At 34.3% G+C, this 25011-nt stretch overlaps 3 protein-coding genes across 3 annotated transcripts; 2 read left to right on the plus strand and 1 right to left on the minus strand.

Moving 5' to 3' along the window:
• The first annotated feature begins 2578 nt into the window (after positions 1-2578).
• Positions 2579-6677, plus strand: LOC105797264 (GATA transcription factor 25). Its single transcript, XM_012627222.2, has 7 exons — positions 2579-3047; positions 3309-3392; positions 3478-3611; positions 5310-5408; positions 5626-5731; positions 6272-6331; positions 6442-6677. Exons 1-7 carry the CDS (start codon positions 2784-2786, stop codon positions 6550-6552), a joined length of 858 nt encoding a protein of 285 aa, XP_012482676.1. The 5' UTR covers positions 2579-2783; the 3' UTR covers positions 6553-6677.
• A 3032-nt stretch (positions 6678-9709) lies between these two features.
• On the plus strand, positions 9710-14189 carry LOC105797261 (serine hydroxymethyltransferase 2, mitochondrial). The gene is made up of 15 exons (XM_012627219.2): positions 9710-9897; positions 10001-10039; positions 10154-10240; positions 10397-10518; positions 10812-10888; positions 11033-11157; positions 11364-11456; positions 11952-12044; positions 12142-12339; positions 12478-12582; positions 12715-12780; positions 12919-12996; positions 13192-13303; positions 13404-13514; positions 13619-14189. The coding sequence occupies exons 1-15, from the start codon at positions 9808-9810 to the stop codon at positions 13765-13767; spliced, it is 1545 nt and encodes a 514-aa protein (XP_012482673.1). The 5' UTR covers positions 9710-9807; the 3' UTR covers positions 13768-14189.
• Positions 14190-17261: 3072 nt separating this feature from the next.
• On the minus strand, positions 17262-20122 carry LOC105797263 (probable beta-1,4-xylosyltransferase IRX9H). Its single transcript, XM_052628143.1, has 4 exons — positions 19217-20122; positions 18316-18565; positions 17990-18205; positions 17262-17722 (listed from the first exon to the last, which is right to left on the minus strand). Exons 1-3 carry the CDS (start codon positions 19966-19968, stop codon positions 18071-18073), a joined length of 1137 nt encoding a protein of 378 aa, XP_052484103.1. The 5' UTR covers positions 19969-20122; the 3' UTR covers positions 17262-17722; positions 17990-18070.
• Between the last annotated feature and the right edge of the window lie 4889 nt (positions 20123-25011).

Genomic DNA, 25011 nt, shown 5'->3' on the forward strand with positions numbered 1-25011 from the left:
TATAATATTGATCCCATCATTTGAAATTAAATGCACATGCTAAAATTTATAAATTCATACTACAGTTTGTATAAATGCCATATGCGGATCCAAAAATTCAAGAATGCATCCCGACCAAATATTTGGCCAACTACAACATTTGGCATGTTAAAGTGCCACTGATAATTTTTTTGCAACGGTCAAGATGCACAAATTCGACCGAGTGATGCAGCAGTTTGGGTGTACGCAACATATTTCGCCACCACCCTAGGAGCTCGATGACCTGTACAAGATTGACTTTTGGGGGAGACTAAAGGAAGATTGGCTAATATTCCACAATAAGCATATCAAGATGTGGCAATGTACGTACGATTATTTGCCAACGCGTGAACCATTTCTCACACCAGAGTTGGCGACATCTCTGGATTACATGGATTGGTTTAGGCATAACAGCAAGTCGTATCTACTGTCGATTGCAGAAAGGAGTAGGCAATGTCGTCGTAGGAGGCGAAGACAAGAGCCCATCAATTCTAGGTAGGGAGAACATGCCCCGGGGGGATCAACATCTGCTTCAGCTCCATACGAGGACTCAATTATTGTGCAACCTCCCAGTCAATATAGTTCATATATTTTTGTTTCTAACCCAGTTTATTATACACAAGCACCACAGCACGCACCATCAGTCATTGTATCAACATTTTCTCCAGGTGTATATTCACACGACTGCCACCAATAACACCATATTACATGCTAATGTCGCCAACAACACTAACATGTTCGGTATTGCAGACAATTGCCACCTTAATCACTGCAATCAGGTTATGAGACACCATATAGTTATCTGTCGATAGTGTCACAAACACCCCCAACATCGTTGTTCTACCGAGGTGGGTCATCCTCGCAACTACCTATTCATACAAGAGGGATGTACAATGGGCGGCCAGAACCCAGACACAGTCAACCACGAAGGAAATGAATATGGAAATCAACATCGAGGTGCACGTGAAGATGAAGATAAAGATAATGAGGAGTCGCCAACCCAAATTGTTCGACAGAACCCTAGTCGTACCTGACGAACACTCGGTTATAGCACACATTCAAGACACCGATGATTATCTTATTTGTAATACTTCTCAAATACTTAATTCTTTAGTTTGTTAAATTTTAATTTACGTTGTAATAAATGTTTTCACTCTAACCCTAACTTGATTGCTTCTGCCTCTGAGCCCACTACAACCCCGGATTCTTGGTATAAATTTCATACACTGCAACTTGGGATTCCTGAGATAAAATTAAAAATTTCCTTTTTTTATTCCTACCCCATCACCTATATAAATGACTGTTCCTATCCCTTTACTCCATCATATCTCTATCTCCTTTAAATTATTTTTTTTCTTTTTCTTGCGTGTTGAAATTTTTGAGTTTACAGATTTATTTCTCTTTTTTCTTTAAGGAAAACTTAGTCATAGTTTTAAGTTGTGTTTGGGTTCACGGTGATGTCGTGGAGCTCGATAACCTACAAATTTCACTTGTCATGTGAATATGGAGCCATCACTTGAAAAGTCGGGATCGCATTGCAACTCGAGGTCCAAGTTGACGGTGATTATACGGTCTCGGGTTGAAGTGTAACTAAGGCTTCAAGTTTATAAAGGTTATATTGTCAAAGGATGGAGCATCACTAGGGCCCCAGTTGATGGTGGTTATACAGGCACAACAACGAGTTTCTCCTAGTTGGAAGAGGATGCTTTATAAAATTCATAAAAAAGTCAAAGACAAAAAACACAAGGGCCTTCCAGTATAATCAAGTAATTCGTTTTGTCCATTTCAATCGAAGGCAGTGACCCTATTACTAAAACATGTTATACTCCAATTCTGTCACAGGTTATAGTAATGGGCTCATCGTTTTCGGTGGAGATGGATAAAATGAATGACTTGATTATACTCACTAGATTTTTCTTTTTTGACTTTTGTATGGGTTTTATAAAGCATCCTCCTCTGACGAGGAAAAACTAGTTGTTGTGTCTGCATAACCACTGTCAACTAGGGCCTTAGTTATGCTCCATCATTTGACAGCATAACTTTTGTAAACTTGAAGACCTAGTTACACTTCAACCCGAGACCGTATAATCACTGTCAATTGAGACCTTGAGTTGCAATTCGATTTGGCTCTTCGGTTGATGGCTCCATACTCACATGGTAGATGAAATTCGTAGATCACCCAGCTCCACGACATCATCGTAAATTTAAACATACTTTAAAACTATAACAATGTTTATCTCAAACGCAGAAAAAAAAAATATATTTACAAACTTTTAATTTCCAATCGCAAAAAAAAAAAAAAAATCAACATATTCTGTAAGATGCATTTTCCTTTCTATCTCCAAATACAGCATACTCGCTTATTTTTCAAGCATATTTCTTTCAGATAAAATTACCTAATTTAACATTGATTTGCATATATCTCTAATGTTCATAAAATTTGCATGCTTTGGAAAAAAAAAATTAAAGGAGCTTGGCATTGTGATAGACCACAATCGAATGGGACATGGAAATTAGAATGGGCAAAGGCCTTTAAAATGACATCGTCTCGTTCTGGCCTCACTTTCTCATTGGCGTCGGTCGGACCAACAACACTCCTCTTTTTAACTTAGACACCATTTCTGACATCACATATATCTCCCACAACAAACCTAATAAAACGCAATTGGATTAATTAGGGTTAATTCTTTTTTTGTCCCTATTATTCCCCCCCCCCCTTTTCCCCTTTGTTTCACTGTAATGCTTCCACATCCTCAATTTCCTCAATGTACGGACAGTCTCAGCCCATGAACATCCCTGCCTCGATCGCCGACAACGATGTTTCTGCCTCAGCACCGGCCGATAGCGTTAGTTACGATGCTGATCCTCTTGACGACGGCGTCGGAGTCGATGACGTCTCCGCCGATCCCCTCTATGTCACTTCCACCCCCTCTGACTTAGCCATCGTTCAACGTGTCGACGGTGCCAGCCAACTCACTCTTTCCTTTCGTGGCCAGGTCTATGTTTTCGATGCTATTACTCCCGAGAAGGTATATTACATTTTTTCTTTTTCTCTTAACAACTTTTTCTCAGTTAGGCCAATTAGGGTTTGCTGAATGGTTTGATTTTTGAAGAACCAAAAATCGTTTGCTTAAATTGTAGAAAGATGTGATTGCTTTTCCTCTTACTTCAAGTTATCAAACCGAAAAATGCAACTTCAATATCATACTTTTGACCTTTCGTGTTTCTATATTATCCCCCCAATGAAATGCACATCGTAATGATTTTCATTTTGGTCGTACTGTTTGCAGTTCCATGCGGTGTTATTACTTTTGGGTGGAAGTGAACTGACTTCAGGTCCCCATGGTGTTGAAATGTCAGCTCAGAACCAAAGGGTAATTCTCTTAAATTTGTTTAATCTAGAATTTGAATTTATTTTTCTTTTTAATTTTTAGTTTATCTATTCCTTGTTCTTTTTAGGTTGTTTTGGACTTTCCGAGAGGATCTAACCAACCGCATAGAGCAGCCTCTTTAGATAGATTTCGTCAGAAGAGAAAAGAGCGATGCTTTGATAAAAAAGTCCGGTATAGTGTTCGTCAAGAAGTTGCTCTTAGGTGTGCATTTTCCTTCCCTAAATACAGTTATTTTCAACTTTGATATTCAATATGTTGTTCTTGCAATTGAGGCTAGAAACTTAACCCTGAGAACTAGTATTAATGGGCTTTTGAGGTTTGAGGAATTACTGAGAAATAGGATTTTAAGAAGGTTATGGTTTATTAAACTCTGAGAAATAGATTGGCTATGCTGGATGGGTGAAGCATATGACCTTTTCCATAAATTTTGTATTTCTGCAAGTTATGTTGTTCCGTTTTATATGTTATTTAACATAATCATTGCATTTGAATCTGAGCCAATTTTTTCTTTATTATTACTGAATGCATGATTAACGTTAGATTAGTTTATCTGTTTTTCTGAATCTATTCGCTCATTGTTATAAACCAAGGATCTTTATAAAGAGTTTGCTGTGCATTAGTAGACTATAAATATAAATTATCATCCAATTCTAAATTGTGATAAATAAGGATATTGCAGACTGGTAGCAGCCCAGCTAGATAAGATTTTAGGAATTGTGCTAATGAGATATTATAAAGTCCTATACTCTTATAAGGCCTAATATACCATAAAATTGTTAGAAAAACTCTTAAGGACCTAGGGAGTAAAAACAGAACTGATAGACTAACAAATCAGTGTTACAAGTGAATATGTCTTAGAACACTGGACTGTGTAAGGATATTTTTCAACCCATTTGGTATTACCAAGTTTAATAATTAATTTCTTGGTGCTTGTGACTGACCTTAGCATATTTCATTTTGCTACAAAATTATCAATTCAAGCAGAAAAATGTGATAGAGCATAATATTCACAGGGAATAACCGAATAAGCATTGATCTGGCATGTCTAATCATGTCCCATTTGGTATTACCAAGTTTAATAATTAATTTCTTGGTGCTTGTGACTGACCTTAGCATATTTCATTTTGCTACAAAATTATCAATTCAAGCAGAAAAATGTGATAGAGCATAATATTCACAGGGAATAACCGAATAAGCATTGATCTGGCATGTCTAATCATGTCACTTTTTTTAAAACCGATTATAAGTTTATGCAGTGCTTTTTAAATTGGAAGATTTTGGCATAAATTTTCAATTCTGGAATCTTTATGAACTCATATTTGTAATTCCGTCATCTATAGTGAGGATGCTGTACAATAATGCATTTCAATTCACTAATATCTTCTTGTATCCAAAAATATTGGGGATTTATTTTCTAAAGTGGAAACAAGAAGTCTGAACTGTAGCAGTCAGGCAAGTTTAACTTTAACTGGTTGTCACTTTAAACTATCTTTCCAGTTTGACATACTTATGTACAAGAAATGATTGAAGTGCAATAAGGGTCTTACTGAAGGGAAAAGATATTGAAGAAATCAAACGATAGTGTAGAATACTATTTTTCCTCCAGGTTTAATTGGCTGCTCTAGGTAATAGAACGACACAGACAAATGAGAGAGGATGCCCTTTTTATCCTTCTAGGGAAGTTTACATTTCTACCAATGGTTAAAAGCATAATTTAGAAAAAGAACATGCATATAGTTAGTTGATGGAATTGAATTCTTAATATCTTATCTTAGTGTGCTTTATTAAACCGAAATGGGGGCCTAGAAAACTCATTAGAGATGATCTGTCCTTGTTGACAAATTTTTCTTTATTCCATATTTAGTAAGTTCTTGCTTCTGATTTTTTTGAGTGCATTAGGATGCAGCGTAATAAGGGTCAATTTACATCTGCTAAGAAGTCCGAAGGAGCTCACAGCTGGGGTTCTTCCCAGGAGGATGATAACTTAGCTGATGGCATGTGAGTTTTCTACCATCTTCTAGTCTGTTATTCTTTGCATTTTCTTTCTGCGAAGATCTGGTAAATATGTTTTATTTTTACTTCCGTTCATACATCTCGATTTCTCATTCATCTTCTTAATCTGGAATTAGCATAACATTTACATTTCCTGGTAAAATATCAATATATGCTATAATAATCGTAGTTATGGAGTAATGTCATTTTCTCACTTGTCCAGATGTACACACTGTGGCATTAGCTCAAAGTCCACTCCAATGATGCGACGTGGTCCATCTGGTCCAAGGTCTCTATGCAACGCATGTGGACTTTTTTGGGCAAACAAGGTAGGTGTCTCTACTGTGATTTACACTTCACATATCTTCATTTTGTCCATGGTTCTTGTTTACCATTGAGAAAATTTGCGGCTACATTTGTAATCGCGGTTGTTTTCATATATTGGGTAGTTTTAGATGAGTGAATCACTTTAAATTGCTCCTTGAAGATTTTATCTATTGGGATGATTGCAATTAATATTCCAATTGAAAAGTTTAATTGCCATGTGCACAAGTTCTCTATCACAAAAAGTATTGTGCTGTTATAACGTTTAAGGGGACTGACAGGACAGGGATAAGAACTCTTTTTTCTGTCTGGGATGGGGTATGGAAAAGTCTGGGAATGTAAGAGGGGACACAATGCATTCCCTCCCACTAAACCCTCTCCCATTGTTTACCTCTCCAATTTTGATTCTTGCCTCTAAGTTCTGTCTGCACTCTGCTGTCTCTTTATGAGATTTATTATTATTTGCTTTTTAGTTTTGATAGTGCATCTGCTGAACATTCAGTAAGCTACATATGTCGAGTTTGAAAGAATTGTACTTCATGCAGGGAACTTTGAGGGATATTCCCAAGAAAACTCAGGATCTCTCCCTAGTTCCTGTTCAACAGGTGTGTTCCTTAGCACCTAAACTTGTTAGGTTTCTTGATCTAAATTATTATCCCTTGCACTTTGTAAAACATAAACGTGGCTTTGCTTTGCCTTTTATTTCATGATATAGGGAGAATGTGAAACAAATGACTCAAATTCTGGAACTGCTATCCCTACTACACAAAGCAATGTAGTTTCTTTCTCAAATGGTGATGGCTCGGCTCTAATTGCCGAGAACTGATCATTTTTGCCAATATGACCATTGTGTCGACTAGGTCTTGGATGGTAAATTTTTTAAAAAGAACTGTCTTTGTATGTACAGATATCATAGTTGCCTTCATCAATATACGAGGTTTTCTCCTCCTATTCCTCCTTGTGTTTTTGTACTTTTGCATGAGATTACCTGTTTTAAGAGAACCCTACACCGGATGTATGAGCTGAAGCTTCAAATTTCTACCTTTGGTAATTTTTCCTTCCCTGTTTGTCAAAACCTTTTTTTTTTTACCCTACCACATTCCTAAAGGTGAACCTGGTAAATAATATAATACTAATGGTAAGTACTTTTTCTAATGGCTTTGTAGTATGTTTTTTTTAATCAATTAAAGGAACTAGATGTCATTAAAAGGAAATTACTAAATTGTTCGATACAATACACTCTTTTGCATATCACTAGCTAATATGGAGGTTAAACAACTAAAAGAGTCTTACATAAACAAAATAATTTGTGAACTATGAGCTGCTAAAAGACCGAGTTGAGAATTGCTTCCAACACATGTTAAAGCATTTGTACAATTATTGCTTTAATGACCTAGAAGTCACGCTACGCACTCGGTGATCAAAAAAGATAAGTGGATATTAGAAATTGTATCAGTAGACATAAAATGTTTAATGGTAGTGGCATTCACTTCTATTTCTATGAGTAATATTTAGGTCCCTCGCCAAATTTAATCTGCCCTTCAATGCCTATAATTCGGCCTCAACATTTGTTGTTCTTTGGATATGCAGATATCCTCCAATTACTTAATTCCCAAAATGATTTTTTATGAGATCCTCAGCACTCACTCTATTAAGGTTTTCTAGAGAAGGTTCATCGGTATTAAGTTTAAACCAGTTCTTTGGAGGTGGTTTTCAAGACACAGCAACAAACTCGGGTAGATGTATTTCATTTACCGCTAGAGATAGCGAAAAACTCTTTTAGGACTATGTTCTTTCGGGCAATCATCTCCAAGTATTAGGGCGTTGCGGGTGATCCAAATTTTCCATAGGGTGAAGGCAAATAACAACTTCTAATAGATCCTTGGTTTTACAGACCAGACCTTAGCAAAGTTATTATCTACCGTCTAGTCTACCCATTCAACATAAAAAATGATTGGGACTTTGGTAGAAGCAAAAATTCCCTCTGAAAACACGACGAGTTAACTGACAATCCTTAAATAGGTGTTGTATATCTTCCTGAGCAGATAAACACAGAGGACACGAGTCTTTCGTCGTTAGCTTCCTATGTCAGAGGAACGACTTGGTGGAGACCACATTGAGGCCACATTTCCAAAGGAATATCTCAAGTTTCAGAGAGAGCTTAGCTTTCCAAATGAGCTACCACAAATGAGAATTGTGGTTCAGTCTTTTAGGGCTAATAAATACACACTTGCAAGCGAGAAGCGGCCATCAAATCTCGTGGGATAAACACAGAAAAACAATGTATTACCAGATTCCTCCCATTTTCTCTAACTTGGCTGAAATTCCAGCTACCTTCCTCCTGGTTAAGCGGGCCTGTTCCTAATCCAGACCATCCTACCATTGCGAACGACCCAATTGATCCTTGAGGTGAGTAAAGTAGTAATCTTTGGCAAGGAGCTCAGTGATTAGAAGTATTCATTACAAATTGTGAATTGTTGGGGTTCAGAAAGTGTTTACGAGTTTGAGTCCTCATGCATCAGTCTCCCACCCAACTTAGCGAAGAGGGCTTGATTTTTTTGGGGGGATATATCTAACACCCCCTATGTTTAAGGAGAGTAATGATGTCCCAACCAGCTAAATGTAGTGTCGAGTGTGATTCTGTCCCTACGGTGGAGACTGTTTAGAATAGAAGCTGGAAGTAGTTTGGGATGGTAGACAGGATGACAACTAATCGGCTTGTTGGAGAGAGACGGTTTGGTTACTCAAAGCGTCCAATATTCTATTTTAAAAGAAAAAAGATATTAAAGAAAAATGAAGAGAATTTGTGTATTTGTATCACAAATGGTATTCTGTAAGTAATGTTTAACTGTAAGGCAGCATGTAAGATAAAATATGCAAAAGGGCTGCATGATTTTTAATGTTTTGGGTAAGGATATGGGAAGTTTTGAATTATACCAAAAATACAAAATTCAATTTAATTGCTCCATTTCAAATACACTAAAAAGGAATAACTATATTGTGATAATGAACCAGACTTTGTTCTCTGATTAGTTTGGCCACCTTTTATAGATTTCCAACCGCAACGTTTAGATCCAGTCACCTACTACTACCGTTCTCAATTTTTAAAATATAATTTCGAGTTAATTTAATTCGCAGTTAGGAGTGAGCGTTTAATCGAATCGAGTGGAAAAAAATTAGAGTTAATCGAGTCATATTTTATCATTCTAACTCGATTTGATTTTTTTTAAAAATTGAGTCGAGTGAAATTGTTTGAGTTAAATTAAAAATTATATATATATTACATTCAAATCTTGTTACATTATAATTAGTTCCATATTAGAAAAAGTTTAAAGAAGAAGAAGAAGATAATTTAGCATGATAAACTTAAATCATTAATTAACAATTTTAAAATTTTAACTTTCTTTATATACTGTTTAGAATTTTTTATAATTTAAAAAAATTTGAAATTTTATAAATATTTTGAATTTTAAAAAATATTTTGATTTTTTAATTTTTGTTAAGATATTTCCAAAATTGACAAGAATTGAAGGGTCTATTATTTGAGTTGACCCAAATAACTCGATTCAATTAACTCAAAATTCAATTTTTAAAAAATTTTTGAATCGAATCGAGTTTTATTCATCCTTCAATATAACAATTGAGTTCATTTTGATACTTACACTTTTTCACAATTATAAAAGTTTGATGATATAATACTATAAAATTGAATTATGTATTTAAATCTTAAGAAAAACTAAATTCGGGTATAAAACTAATCTAATCATCACATTCAAGTATAAAAAAAAATTAAATACAAGAATAATTGTAAATTTGAAGTAAAAGGGAAAAAAATATCATATTAACCCATATTCTATAGATTGAGAGTGTGACGTTACACCGCAGAAGCAAAGCAACCAACCAACCAACCCCGTCCTGCCCGAACAAACTTGGATCTGACATATCACAGCCCGCACTTCTATACTTATACATATAATATCAATAATAATCCCAACACAAACAAACATTTTCAGTCCTCCACCAACCCACTCTCAAACACTTTCTTTTCCCCCCTTGGAACAGCTGAGCCAAGACGCGAGTAATGGCGGTGGCAATGAGCTTTCGTAGATTGTCTTCCTCCATTAAGTCCCCAATCAGACCTCTCTTCAGTGGCAGCTCCCTCTATTATATGGTTCTACATCTCTACTTTTTCCTTCTTTTTTGTTCCATTCCTTCTTTAGTTAAATTTCATTTCATTTTTTTTCTTTCTTTCTGATTTCTTTTTTCATTTGCAGTCAACAGCTGCGGCAGAGAAAGAGAAAGCTCGTGCTAATGTAAGCGTCATTAGTAATATTATTTTCAACGGAGCTTTAGATCTTTGATCTTTTTAATTGTGATTTATGCAAAAAAATAAAATAAATAAAGGAAAAACGTGTTTGGTTGTGCAGTGGATACATCAGTTGAATGCTCCGCTAGAGGAAATCGATCCTGAAATTGCTAACATAATCGAACTCGAGAAAGCTAGGCAATGGAAGGTATTTTTATTGTTAATTCAAATCTCGAGCCTTTTTTTCGCATTTCTGATTTTTATTTTATAATCTATTTCCTTTTCTATAACTTCAGTCAGGTATTTGATTGATTAAGAGATCAAATCGTTTTTTTTTTCTTATTTTCTGTTTAATGTGTAATAGGGACTAGAACTCATACCATCAGAGAATTTTACATCCCTATCGGTAATGCAAGCAGTGGGCTCTGTCATGACCAACAAGTACAGTGAAGGGTATCCTGGTGCTAGATACTACGGAGGAAACGAGTTAAGACGATCTACTTTGATTTTGCATATTGTTAATTTTATTTCACTGCTAATATCAGTTTAAAAATGGATGTGGGTTCATCTACAATTGATTTCAGACTGGTTGTAATTTTCAGGGGATTGAATTGGAAAATAAGATGCATTGCTAGAGATGTTATATGTGGTTTTACTTTTTAGTATAAATTATTGATAACTATGTTGCTCTGATTCTTCATTTTTCTTTAAGTCAGTCTGAATAACATAGATTAATTGGTTAAAGTCACTGTCTAATGTTGTTAATTCTATTTGATCAGATACATTGACATGGCTGAGTCCTTGTGTCAAACGCGTGCACTAGAGGCTTTTGGGTTGGATCCTGCAAAGTGGGGAGGTGAATGGATCGTGCAAACCCTTTTCTATATTTAGTTAAATATCTGTTTTCACCCTTTATTTTGAGCATGCGAAGGATTCTGTGTACAGAATATTTACTTTCTAGGTAGCATATAACTTATCCTGTATCTGTTTCATTATGCAGTCAATGTGCAGTCACTTTCCGGATCTCCTGCTAACTTTCAGGTTTATACTGCATTGTTGAAACCTCATGAGCGAATTATGGCACTAGATTTACCCCATGGTGGACATCTTTCACATGGTTATCAGGTGCTTATCAATTCCATCAATCACAAGCTTTTATGCTGAACTTGGTTATAGTTTTGTCTTCTCTTGTTAATTCTAGTTTGTTTTTTTTTTCTATCTGCATTTATTTTCTAAAGAAATAGCATATCAGGTAACATTACTTTATGGCCAATCAACTGGTGTTTATAGTGTTTGAAACTCAAGTGTTGATTCTTCTTTGCATCATGCAGACTGACACTAAGAAGATATCTGCTGTGTCAATATTCTTTGAGACAATGCCATATAGATTGAACGAGAGTACAGGTTACATTGATTATGATCAGGTAGCGCTTCTCTTCTCTTCTATGTTGGTAGAGTTGTGAATTTCTCTTTCTTAAATTTCATGCATCTTCAGAAACAGAGTGTCTGCATTTTGGATAATCTAGACATGTGTAACTGACAACTTTATCAAGTTCAAAACCTGGAATGCACATTCTGATCAATGTTTCTCTTACTTCTCACAACCCTTTTGAGATTCATGGCTAGAACATTTTGTGAATACTTATTACATGCTGTATCTTTTAAGCATAATTTGACAAAGGAAATAATTATATCTTATAGTTAAAATAAATTTCAATGAATTGTTTGGATTTTTCTGATGTATGGAACTTGCATATATTTCATAAATGAAATTCAACAGTGGAGTGGAAGCTACACGTCTTATCTGTGTCAAAATCTCTTTGCACAAAGTTTTCTTGCATACAAGTATTTTCTTGACTTAGGTGAAACTTGAGAGTCTCTTTCGAATAGTTGATTTAGATGAATTGAAATGTTTGCAGCTAGAGAAAAGTGCAGTGCTTTTCAGACCAAAACTTATAGTTGCTGGTGCCAGTGCTTATGCTCGCCTTTATGACTATGCTCGTATACGCAAGGTAAACACCCTTGACTTGCAGTTGGAAAACGTCATATATCAGTGGAAATTTTGACTCACCTTTAAGAAACTAAGAGACTCTAATTGCTTATTGACAGGTCTGTGATAAGCAGAAAGCAATTATGTTGGCTGACATGGCACATATTAGCGGGTTGGTTGCTGCAGGTGTTATTCCATCTCCTTTTGAATATGCTGATGTTGTGACAACCACAACACACAAGTCACTTCGTGGTCCACGTGGTGCTATGATTTTCTTCAGGAAGGGAGTCAAAGAGATTAACAAACGAGGGAAAGAGGTGAGTATGTTCTAAGTTTTGGTGTGTTTCTCTCTCTCTCTCTCTCTCTCTCTCTCTCTCTCTCTCTCTCTTATGAGTTTGATGGGTGGAAAATAAGGAACGAGTGACTTATTTAATTTCTTGAGTTCCATCCTACAGGTAATGTATGACTTGGAAGACAAAATTAATCAAGCTGTCTTTCCTGGTCTTCAAGGTGGACCACATAATCACACCATAGCTGGTTTAGCAGTTGCATTGAAGCAGGTATTCTTTGATAAAAAAAATTTTGTGTATACGCAAGTTAAACACACTATGCCAAGCTCAGGCCATACAATATCTTGATACAAGTTAACCAGAAGTCTTTAGGTTTCTTGAGTTTGACATATGTGCTTATAGGTCAGAACACCCGAGTACAAGGCTTACCAAGAGCAAGTTCTCAGTAATTGCTCGAAATTTTCTCAGGTAAACTGAATGATCCAGCTCCTATTGATGCAAGTTCACTACTTGGCTTAAGTGAAACATTATGAATAGCATTATCGTGTTTACTCTTGAGTGATTTAACTGTGATATGTTGCAATTCTATATTTTCGGCTTTTGTAGAGGTTGCTGGAGAACGGCTATGAACTAGTATCTGGTGGGACCGAGAACCATTTAGTCTTGGTCAATTTGCGAAACAAGGTATGAGCTTCTTGACTTCTTTTTCCTCTCAAACTGATTTACTGAAAATTCTTTTACCTTTTATGCTGTCCGTACATAGATCGTGATGATTTTTCTTTTCCAATTTCAAACACTTTTGAACTATTTAATTGGTAATGGAAGTATAAACTTATAAAACAATAATAACTTCCTCGCTTTTGGAATGGTGTTCAACAGGGTATTGATGGCTCAAGAGTTGAGAAGGTATTGGAATCAGTTCATATTGCAGCCAATAAAAACACTGTTCCAGGGGATGTGTCTGCTATGGTTCCAGGTGGTATCCGCATGGGTATGGGACCCTTCACACCTTTGGTCATTACGCCATCTGTTTCTTTTGGTGGTTTGCTAGGTCCCTTGGATTTTAAATTCTTTGTTTTAATGTGATTCAGGAACCCCAGCTCTCACATCTAGGGGTTTCATTGAGGAAGATTTCGAGAAGGTAGCTGACTTCTTCGACGCTGCTGTGAAATTAGCCTTGAAAATCAAGGCCCAGACGGAAGGTATATTTTTTCAGTTTCCTCTGTCACCTATACAGCAATATTTTTATACGTTGAAATAAAGGAAAGTATGCTCACATATTTCCCTTGAACTATGATTAATCCAGGAACAAAGTTGAAGGATTTTGTAGCAACCTTACAGTCGGATACAAACTTTCAATCCGAAATCGCTAAGCTCCGACAAGAAGTGGAGGAGTACGCAAAACAGTTTCCGACTATTGGTTTTGAGAAAGAAGCAATGAAATATAAGGACTAAAGCGGATATCTTTACACACAATGCAAGGTTTGTCAGCTCTAAAGAACTTCCTAAGCTGGTTGCTGTCTTATTTGTTGAACGTAATCTTCTAGAGGCAAACTATCTTAGAATTTATTGAAATGCCAAAATATGCACGTTTGTTTTTAGTATGAAGGATGTTATCTGGGGTTGAGCCGAACTGTATTCAAACCGTATGAAACTATGAGCTTTTCATTCAAAGTTTGAGACTTGAAGTTCGGCTCAAGCTCGATCACGTTTCGTTTTCGAAGCTCAAAATCGATTCGCGATTTAAAAAAGAAAATGAACTGCTCATGTTTGTTTGATTAGACTCGATTATTGGCTATTAAATTCATGTATCAAACAATTCAGTTGAGTTGGATAGCTAGTTTTACTATTTAAAAGATAATAAAATAATTTTTTTATATTTATGTTTATACATATATATGTTATTATTAATTAGTAATTCAGGTCACTTGAGCTTGTATTTGAGAAAAATTCTTGCTCAGGACTGGTTCAAACAAATAACTATACCTTTGGAAAAATTTATTTATTTAATATTTTTTGACTAGTAATGGAATTTTCAATTAACCAAGCCAAATTAAAAAGAAATGGAATCTATGAAACAAGAAGATTGGGAAACCATAGCAAATGTGTTATGTTTAACCTAATGATGACGAATCATGTACATTTTGATGACATGTATGCATGTATTATAGCCAAAGCGTGCAACAAGTAGCTGCAACTACCAGTGCTTGCCAAACTCCTGCCTCTCTTTAAATTATGGGGAGGTTATCTTTTCAGGTTTTAACATTTATTCAAAATTCGAGAGGATTTGCGCAAAAATGTTAGGTTCGAAAAACGAGATTAGACAAAAAAAATTAGGCTCATTTAAAATATGGGTTAGGCTCCGGTTTGAACATTCAATGCTTGAATCCAGCATGACCCAACCAGTTTTTAAGTTTATAATACTTAATACTATTTTATTTTTATATATTATGTAATTTATAACATGTTAAAAAAATAAATATGTACTAAATATATAATATTATTCTAATGTAAATATTAAAATAATATTAAGATGACTATATAAAAAATTTTAATAAATAAAAATTATATAAAATTATTAATTATTGAATATTAAATTAAAATAATATAAATATTGCTATTTTTTTAAAAATATGGGCGAGATTAAAATAGGCTTGAACTAATCTTTTATAAATATGAGTTGACTTGGATAAGTTTTAGACATATTTTGAGTTGACTAGATTTGAGCAAGTATAAAGTTATTATCATGCTTACGCCTGATTTGGCCTATAAATACATCTACTTACTATGATATCTTTACCCGATTCGGGCCTTGCTTTGCTTCATGTTCATGATTAGATATTATTTTCTTGTATCAATTGAATTATAAATATATTTTAAAAGATAATTGAATTACAAATAATTAATGCTCGGTTCTACGAATCACATAGGAATAATTATAAGTATTCAAAAGAATTTAACAAATAGCAAAGTTTTAATGAACAATCAAATGAAGAATTTAACAATATATCCAAAACAATCAAATACCTTAAACATAATGATACAAATATCTTTAGGTAATTTTAGGTCAATTCAACAATTTTCAAATTTAAAATTAAAAATTAAAGTCAAGTCAAGTAAAGTAATTAATATCAATAAAGTTTTTGGTTAAATACATTTGTGTAATATTTTAAAATTAAAAAATGACATTCTAAAATTTTTAAAAGGAAAAATTATTTGGTATAATTAAATTTAATAGAGAAATTTAAGGGTTTCTTTTTTATTCTTCATCAACATTTTATGATCCAACCAATTTTGAAATTTAAAATTTAAGTTCAGTTGTTAATATTGTTAATTTTTGTTAATTTTTTTGTTAAATTTGCTAGTGTGACATTCTAAAATATAAAAAGAACTCACTTAGTAGAAGTTAAATTCGTTATTAAGTTCAGTTGTTAATATCGTTCACTTAATGTCAGTTTTATGGTTCACGTTCTCGATAGAATTGACTTTTTTATTTTGAAAAAAACCCAGTTGGTAGAATTGAAATTAATATAGAAATCCGATGACTTTTTTTTTTGTATTTCTCATGTCTATTTTATAGTTCATGTTCAAAATTTGTAGCTTTCTTTTCCAACAATATTATCTCCAAGGTTCAAACTTATATTTCATATTGGGATGCAATGTGCCTTATTATTACACCCAATACTTGTTGGTGAAATTCAATTGTGTTAACAATTCTTAAAATTCACTTCAACATTTTAATTAGAATAAATAATTTAGATTGTCTCATCAGTTTATAAATATAAAGATACTATATCAAAATTAAATATAAATTTTAAATTTTAAATTTATATATAGTATAAAAATTGAAATTGAAATTTAACTAATTTTATATAATTTAAAACAATCAAATAACAGAATTAAAATTTAACGATTATGTACATGTTCATATTTTATTAAATTTTAAATTTAAATAATTAAAATAAATCAAACCCTCATAAAATAATTACAAATATGATTAAGCCTTAAATATCAATATTTGTCATATATTTTTACATAACACATCATAGTCATATCATCATTTAACTACATGTCAAAACTTCAATGAAAAAAATATGTTAAAGACTCAATTGAAGCTCAATTAATATTTTTTAATTAGATACTTAATTGATTTTAATTATTTTATAATAATTTTTTAAAATTAATTATAAACTTAATTGGATGATTTTTCATGAAAAATAGTTGCTTTCTTTGGTAAAAGAATCACAAAATTCCTTATAATATATTTTAGATTGCATTTTAGTCATTTTACTGAAAAATAGACAAATTAACCCCAAATGTTACAATTTCGTGTTTCTATATATAAGGTATAATAACAAATTTACCCTTCAACCTTCAACCTTTACACATTTATTCAATTTGACCCTATTCTTATTGAAGTAAATTTTTAAATCTTATAACCTAAGATTTTATTGAACCGGTATTTTATTTTATAAAAATTTGTTTATAATTTATAATTTTAAAGGACTTAATTAACTTTTTAATTTGCTACTAAGATTTTTTAACTCTTTAGTCCTATCAGACTAAAAATTTCTAGTTTACTTCCAATAAAAGAGCAAAATTGTCTTGTACCTTATATATAAACACTAAATTTTAAAGGGGACTGTTTTGCTCATCTACCCTAGAGGAGTTAATTTACCCATATTTTTCAGTAGCGAGAGTAAAATATAATAGATGGGGATTTGTGATATTTTACCATGGTTTGTTTGTGAAATAAAAGATAAAATGGCCAAATAATTAGTTATGCATCTAAACAATTCAAGACCGTACGGCACCAACCATTCAAATAAAACATTTGATCCGATTATGAGTGCCTATTCTTTTGCACCCTCAATCCACACATAACTTTCTAGTTTCTTACCCATATTATTCAAAGCCAGGCTTTATATGTATATATATATATATATATATATATTGAAATAATTGAATGAATTCTCAACATGTAACCTGTTCAAGCATCCCAATTCTGAAAACAATACCTTCAAAACAACACAAGAGAAATCATGAGCCTACAAGGATGAGGTTAAAGGAAAATGCTGCCTTCAGACAAGTATGATATCGCCATACAACGATGCTTAAGTACAGGGTATATAAACAATGGATCCACAACAAACCCCACCTTTTGTGGTGTATGTAAACTGCTCCTGAAAAATACCAAATTAAACCCCCAAAACACCAGAACTCTACATGAACAAAATTTGTTCCGAAGAATATTCATACTCAAACTCTAGAAAGAATACTGCAAACCTTTAGTTTCTTTGCCAATGTCACATGAATATCGGCATACGCTACGATATGAAGATGACGATGATGGCAAATCTGGTCAGATAAGTTTGAACTACTGTGCCACCAGCAGAAACTATGGGCAGAACTGTGGCAAGAAAATAGCTCCAATCAGACACTATATACATATCTACACTAAAAATAAAATCCAAGGCAAAAATATGATTTGCATCAACTTCAAAAGAGGCAACAGCTCAAGAGATAACTGATCTAACACTCGTTTTCATTAGTTTTATCTTCACCATCTATTCATGAGTATTTTTGTCTTTCAATTTTCCGTTAAGGGTTCTCTGTCTGATAAGTTAAGCTTACAGAAAGGAAGAATTTACATTAAATGCAGAATAAAATCTCATACCCAATTAAGCCCTCCGCATAAAAAGAACTGTAGAGATGAGCTTCCATCACTTAATAGGCAAAATAACCTCTAGATTCTTCTCTAGTAACCAGCCTTTGGGATAAAAAGATTGTCTGTATCTAAATGGAGATGCCAGTTCATAATCCTTGAACAACCATGTGGTATACCTTCCATTTGACTTTCATCTTCCACCACTTGCTCTATAAATGTGCTTTCCTGTATAGAAAAAACAATAAGCAAATCAAAGAATCTTGCTGCAACATTGGAAGAGATATTACATAATAGCTTAACTGTGAAAGTATAAAACACAATGGCATAACTCATACTTGGAAACCCTCCTTCACTGTGTCTAACTGTCGAATTGGGTTTGAGAAGGGGCGCGCCCATCTTTTTGAATCCCACAATATAGAGCTGTTGAAAGCAAATCCTGACATATCAGCATAAAACCTACGGAGTCTTTTACTTTTATCATTAGTGTGCCATCCAATTACTTGACTTGCATTGCATACTGGACCTTCCAGAATTGCCTTGTTTTTGCTTTGTGCAAGCATGGCAACAGGCCAAGTTCCGAAACGGCTACAAAAGAAGATGATGAAGATTATGAATTGGTGTATGACCGTGTGTAAGCAAAATTAGGAGAATACAAAAACTACTTCATAATTACACCATTGAATAGCTCTCTGCAGTCTCTAACCTACTGACGAACAAGATAGACTCAGAATTCAATTTACAATAATCTTCAATTAACAAGTTACATCATTCTAAGCTAAGAAAAAACATGTAGAAGTTAACATCTTCTTTAACCATTCAAAAAAGGAAAACTTTTAATCAGACGCTAAGAGTTTTAAATTGACATATCATAAGCAACCGATACTAACACATTAGGTGATGTCAATGAAACTAGATCTAGTAACTCAAGCTATTTGCTCGGAAGTCAATGAAACTAGATCTAGTAGCTCAAATACTAAAGAAACAACAGGCTGATTTGATTCACAAACGAAAAGCCCTAACACATTAGGTGATGGCAATCATTTACAGATAGTGAATGACCAACTACATAACCAAAATCAATTTAATTTTCCACTGCCTCCATCTCTAACTAATAGCCTATTAAAACAATGCTGTTAATAGAATCAACTCGAACAATTATTTGCACGCCAAGAAATACATATCAAAAACCTATTTTTTACCCCAATTTTGTAGAATAAATTAATTTGTTGAAGTTACCTGATAGTTCTCAAGCTTTCAAACAACTCGAGCGTGTAGACATTGTCGTCGTCGGCGAAAAACACGATCCCGTCGAGCTTATGCCGTTCGATATGTTCCAAAGCGGCGTTTCTTTGATGAACCCTTGGATCCTTCACGCTGCTAGAGTTGAACGCACATAACACGTGCCGATACATAACCCCGGTTTTCCTCAAAATCTCGGCCGTCTCATGCGACGCCGCTTTCTCCTCCACCACAATCCAAACCAACGGCGGCTTCACTAACCTCAAAACTTGCCCTAACCTGTTCAAGAAATACGCTTGAAATCCCCGATTATAAGTCGGCGTGACAACGATTAACTGCTTTAACGGCTCGATTATATCGGTCGATTCCTTCGGTTCCAACAATTTCGTATTAACGCTCAATGAAACAGAAGTAACAATCTGATCGTCGAATCGGAGGTTGGCATGTGGCGGTTTGAGTTCGGGGAAAGTAAAATCCTTGGCTCGGACATCGGTATCGGAGTATCCGAACGGAGCAATTCCGAAGACAAACCCTATTACAAAAAAGAAGAGACACCTGCAGAAAGACCGCCGCCACCCTTTGCGGTACACTATATTTACGGCGTTGAATAAAAAGGGTAAATGCGAAGAGGAGAAATGTTTACTGCTACCGTTGGGTAAAAACTTGTTAGAGGGAGAGGAGAACCCGGCGCCATTCTGATACGAACGGTCATGATATGCCGGCGAAAGAGTCCGACGGATCGAAGCCATTTGATTAGTTGACAAAATAATTTTTTTCTTTTTGGAAAAGGAAAATCACATACTGGGAAAAGAGAAAGGGCTGAGATCTATTGAAGTTAAGGGGCAGAGCTGGATTTTTGTTTTGAGCGCGGAGGCGGACTGCTTCTTTTCCCTTCCTCTTCGTTTATTTTTTATTTTTTAATTATTTTTGCTTATTATTAAAATTAGCGTAAAATTAGAATATAAACTTGTCTACTTGGTACTTATGGTGTTTTTGTTTTAGATTGGTACCCGATTTTTTTTTTTCCTGTCAACTAAATCGGTACTTAAGTCTAAAGCCGTTAAATTTAGAATACCTGGCAAAATAATATTGTGACACGCGGCATAAATGCATTGCTCAGACTTTTCAAATATTTTTCATTTCTCTTTTTCTTAGATTTTTAAATTTAAAAGACTTTCAATTTTTTTAATCAAAAGCTTCTTTGTTTCTTCTTTGGTTGTTCTTTTTGTTTAATCAAAACCCTTTTCAATACATGTTTAAAAAATGGGGTATTTTTGGTTTTCGAATTGGATCATTGAGTGGGGACTAAGTTTGAGTTTTGGGGTTGTTGCAAGTGCTGTAATGGAAGCTAATGGGGTGAATTTGAGGATTTTGGTGTTAGGGTTTGAGGGTATAATGGAGAGAGAAAAAGGAGGTAAAGATTGTGTATTAATGCTTGTGAAAATAAATAAGAGGAAATGATAGAGCAAGAGGAAAAAGTTGACCATTTAAAATTTCTCCCCAGAATAGCTTTTCTATCGTCCAAATGTATAAGTCAAATAAGAAAAATTGAATCGAAACATAACAGTAGTTCAAAATCTTTTGAACTTTGTTCATCGTTTTTCTTACATATTCTCAAAGGAAAAAAAGGTCAAAAAAAAGTTTTTAAATTTTTTTTTAAAATTATGATGTTACCATGACATCCTTTATGCCACATGTCACAATCTTATTTTGCCACGTGTCCTACACTTAACGATATTAGACTTAGGAACTGATTTAGTTGATGAAAAAAAAGTTCGGGGTACCAATCTAAGACAAAAAAAACCATAAATACCAGTCTGGAAGAAGTAGACAAGTTCAAATACTAATATTATATTTAACCCATTAATTAATAAATAAATTAATGACAACTAAAGACTTTTTTTATGGAGACGCAAAATTTTGGCAACGGTACTGATAGAGATCCTTGTGCTGACAGTGATCGGAATACTAAAAAAGTAATATTCAAGGAAACGGTCGATGAAGAAGTCACCAATATGGTCGTTGATTCTGATCAATAGCCGATTATGTCTTTTAAAGACAAACTTTTGGGGGGAGGTGTTGCCTCTTCTAATGAGAATCTTGAAGGGAGTTTCGAAAAGAATGAGAGTGATTTTGAATTAATGGAAGGAGATGTGAATACGTCCATGGTTAGTGGGATTCCGACAATCGCCTTCTCGGATTGTATTAAGGACATACTGTTTAAAGAGATGGAGTTGACGGTTATTCACAAGCTGTTAGGGCGCAACATTGGCTACAACGTGCTTCACAACCGTATCCTTAATCTCTGGAAACCTGCAAAATCTTTTCATCTAATGGATATCATTAATGGATATTTTTTGGTTAAGTTTCAGGACATTGACGATTATAACAAAGTCTTAATCTAGGTTCATGGATCATATTTGGTCAATATCTTACGGTACAACCATGGACGAAATCGTTTAATCCAGCACAACCTTACCTCAGCGTGGTAATGGTCTGGATTTGACTGCTGGGTCTTCCAGGTTACCTGTACAAAAGACAAATCATTGAAGCTATTGGAGGTTTAATCGAGAAAGTCTTCAAATTAGATTTACAAACTGATAACAGAACCAGAAGAAGATTTGCCCGCTTGGCTGTGTTCATCAATCTTGATAAAGCACTGGTCTCTCAAGTTTTGGTTGGTGGCACCGTGCAACTGGTTGAATACGAGGCACTCTCGATGGTTTGCTTCAGTTGCAGAAAATATGGGGATGTTAAGGAGTTGTGCTTAACGGTGGGGGTAAATCCAGCTTCGAAGAGCCCTATGGCTGCGGCGGTGACGTCCTCCGGTGAAGACGTCGGTGAGGGTGGGGAAAGGAAAAAAGTTAACTACGGGCAGTGGATGTTGGTTGAGGGTAAATCACGGCGTGGTCAAAGAGATTCTCGAGCTAACAGGGTAGTAAATTTGGGAAAGGGAACGTTGGGGTCTAGGTTTTCGCCGTTGATTGCAGAAGATGTCTCATGTGGCGACTTAGGAGAGTCTTATGGGGTTTTTTGGGGGAGAAGGATGATAGTTGTGTGGCTGTGGGTATGAGAAATAATGGAGCTAGGGTTAATACTAAAGGGTTTTGGGTAGGGTTAGTACTAAAGGGGTTTTAAGTCATGTTGCTAAAGTGGACCATGGGGCAGAGGCAGGCTTTAGGCCTTCGGTTGGGCCTATCTTGGGCTCAAATTCTAGCGGACCAGGAAATATTGAGACGGGTCAGATTGAGGGGGTATTAGTTTTAAATCGTTGGGGAAAAGGCCTGTAGGGTCAGATGGGTTTCCCCAAAAGGATAAGGACTTGATAAATAAATTTTCCATTTCTAAATCTATTTCTCTCCTTCCGTCTATAGGTTTAGCGCAAATAAAGATGGGTGATGCACGGATAAGTGGGCCGTCGAATGAGAAGCTTGGTGGACCAAGAAAGGAAAGGCCTGGGCAGGCTGGTCCTTTCGCATCTGATAGGTTAACTCCTAGTGGACTGGACAGCATGTTTGTGAACGGACAAAATATTATTTTGGATAAGCAATGGTTTGGTGGGATGTCTTCTAATGATTTACTAGAACAGGAACTTGTGGAAGTGCAATCGGTTTCTTTAGGAAATGAGGGGAATAAATTGATTCTCAATAATCCATGTTCGAAGGCCCTAGTAAGACTGTGGTTAAATTAGATGCGAATCTTTTAGACCTAAATCTCCATTTGACTGTTATTATTAATGAAAATAATGTGTCAAAATCGTTCAAAGGTAATAAAAAAATATTTTGGTCAATACTAATAAATCTTTTTCTGTTTCCAGAGGGCGTGGTTCAGAGAATAAAGTTGGCAATAATCGTGGTGGAGCTTCTCTTAATCGCACGTTCAAAGCAAAGGGAGGAAAATTAAAAAACGCTCAAATTTCTCGAATTCCTTTGACAAAAGCTATAAGCTCCATGGCTAATATCATCAATTCTCAAGTTGGGCTTGGAGCTGATGAAACTGGTTAGGGGTGAGTGAAACTCAATTCGACTCGAAAAAATAAAAAAAATTCAAATTTCGAGTTAAACGAATCGAGTTATTCGAGTTAATCAAGTTATTCGAATCAACTCGAATTTTTTTTTCAAATTTCGAGTTCGAATCAAGTTGAGTTTTCGAATTTGAATAACTCGAATAATTCGAATAACTCGAATAATTCGAATATCAAACTATAATATTTTACATTTTTACCCCAAACTCCCAAACCTTTTTACTTTTCCCTCAAAACTTTTACTCCTTCCCACTTTCCCCCAAAACTTTTACTCCACTCCCCTATAAGGGTGTTCATTCGGTTAACCGACTGGTTAACCGACCAAATAGCATTAACCGAATTAACCGACCTTTCAAAATTTTTAACTGTTAACCGAACCGAAATTTTTTCAAAAAAAATTAACCGAACAGAATTAACCGAAAATTATATATTTTTTATTTTTGGTTAAAAATTAACTGAATTAACCGAATTACCCGAATTAATCAAATTAATCGGATTACCCGAATTAACCGAATTACCCGAATTAACCGAATTAACCGAATTAACCGAATTGAATCACTACATAATTAAATTATTTTTAGACTTTTAGACTTTAGTTTTAGTTTTAGTTTTAGAATTTTATTTTTATTTATTTCATTATTTGTAATTTTTATGATTGGGTTGGGTAATTGGGTTGGGTTGAATACTTGGGTTTGGATTGGGTTTAGGTGAATAGTGGGCCTATTTATATATTATAATTTTATTTATTAATTTTTTCTGTTAAACCGAAAAAAATCGGTTAATCGATCGGTTTTGAACCGAATTAACCGTTAACTGAAAAATAAAAAAATAATTAATCAACCCCCGATCGAAAAAATTCGGTTAACTGACCGATTAACCGAATTCGGTCTGTTAACCGAAATTTTTCGGTTTTACCCGAATTTTGCACACCCCTACTCCCCTACCAACCCCCAAATCTACCCAAAATTCATTTCCCACCAAAATTTTACTCTCCCATTTACTTTTTCTCAAAATTTTACTCCCCAAAACCCTCAAAACCTTTTATTTTTCCCCAAAATTTTTACTCCCTCCCACTTTTCCCCTAAAACTTTTATTCCCTTCCCATCCCACCTCCCATCTACCCCAAACCCTCCCCCTCCAATTTTTTTTTAATATTTTCCCTGCACAATTTTACTTCCCCCTATTTACTTTCCCTCAAACTTTTATTCCCCAAAACTTTTTATTTTCCCCCTAAACTTTTACTTCTCACCCTTTACTCTCAAATAAAAATCAAAATTATCCAAAAAACACTAAACATAAATAGTAATAATTTTATTTATATATATATTATTTATATTATTAAATTAAATTCACATTTTATATTATTTATACTATTGAATTGTTTAGTCATATTGAATATTTATATTAAAATTGAATTATTAATTATGCCATAAAATATTCGTGTTAAAATTTTATATTGGTATTAATTTCACATTTTATTTTTAAAATAACTTTTATTAAAAATCATATTTTTACATTTAATATATTTTTAATTCCAAAATATATAGTGACAAGAATCTAAAGATAATTGAAATAACTAAGCAAGCAAAAAAGCTAACCAATATATAAAAAATTAATAAATAAATTATGAGGTGATGAAAGTTAATAAAAAAATTGATTAAGGTGGACAAATTTTATTACGATGGGTGACAGTGGTTACAAGGACCCAAATTTATTTTTTAAAATTTAACTCGAACAAATATATTCGATTCGATTTGAGTTCCATCTC

The sequence above is a fragment of the Gossypium raimondii genome, chromosome 3 (assembly GCF_025698545.1).
Source record: "Gossypium raimondii isolate GPD5lz chromosome 3, ASM2569854v1, whole genome shotgun sequence".
Classification (NCBI taxonomy): domain Eukaryota; kingdom Viridiplantae; phylum Streptophyta; class Magnoliopsida; order Malvales; family Malvaceae; genus Gossypium; species Gossypium raimondii.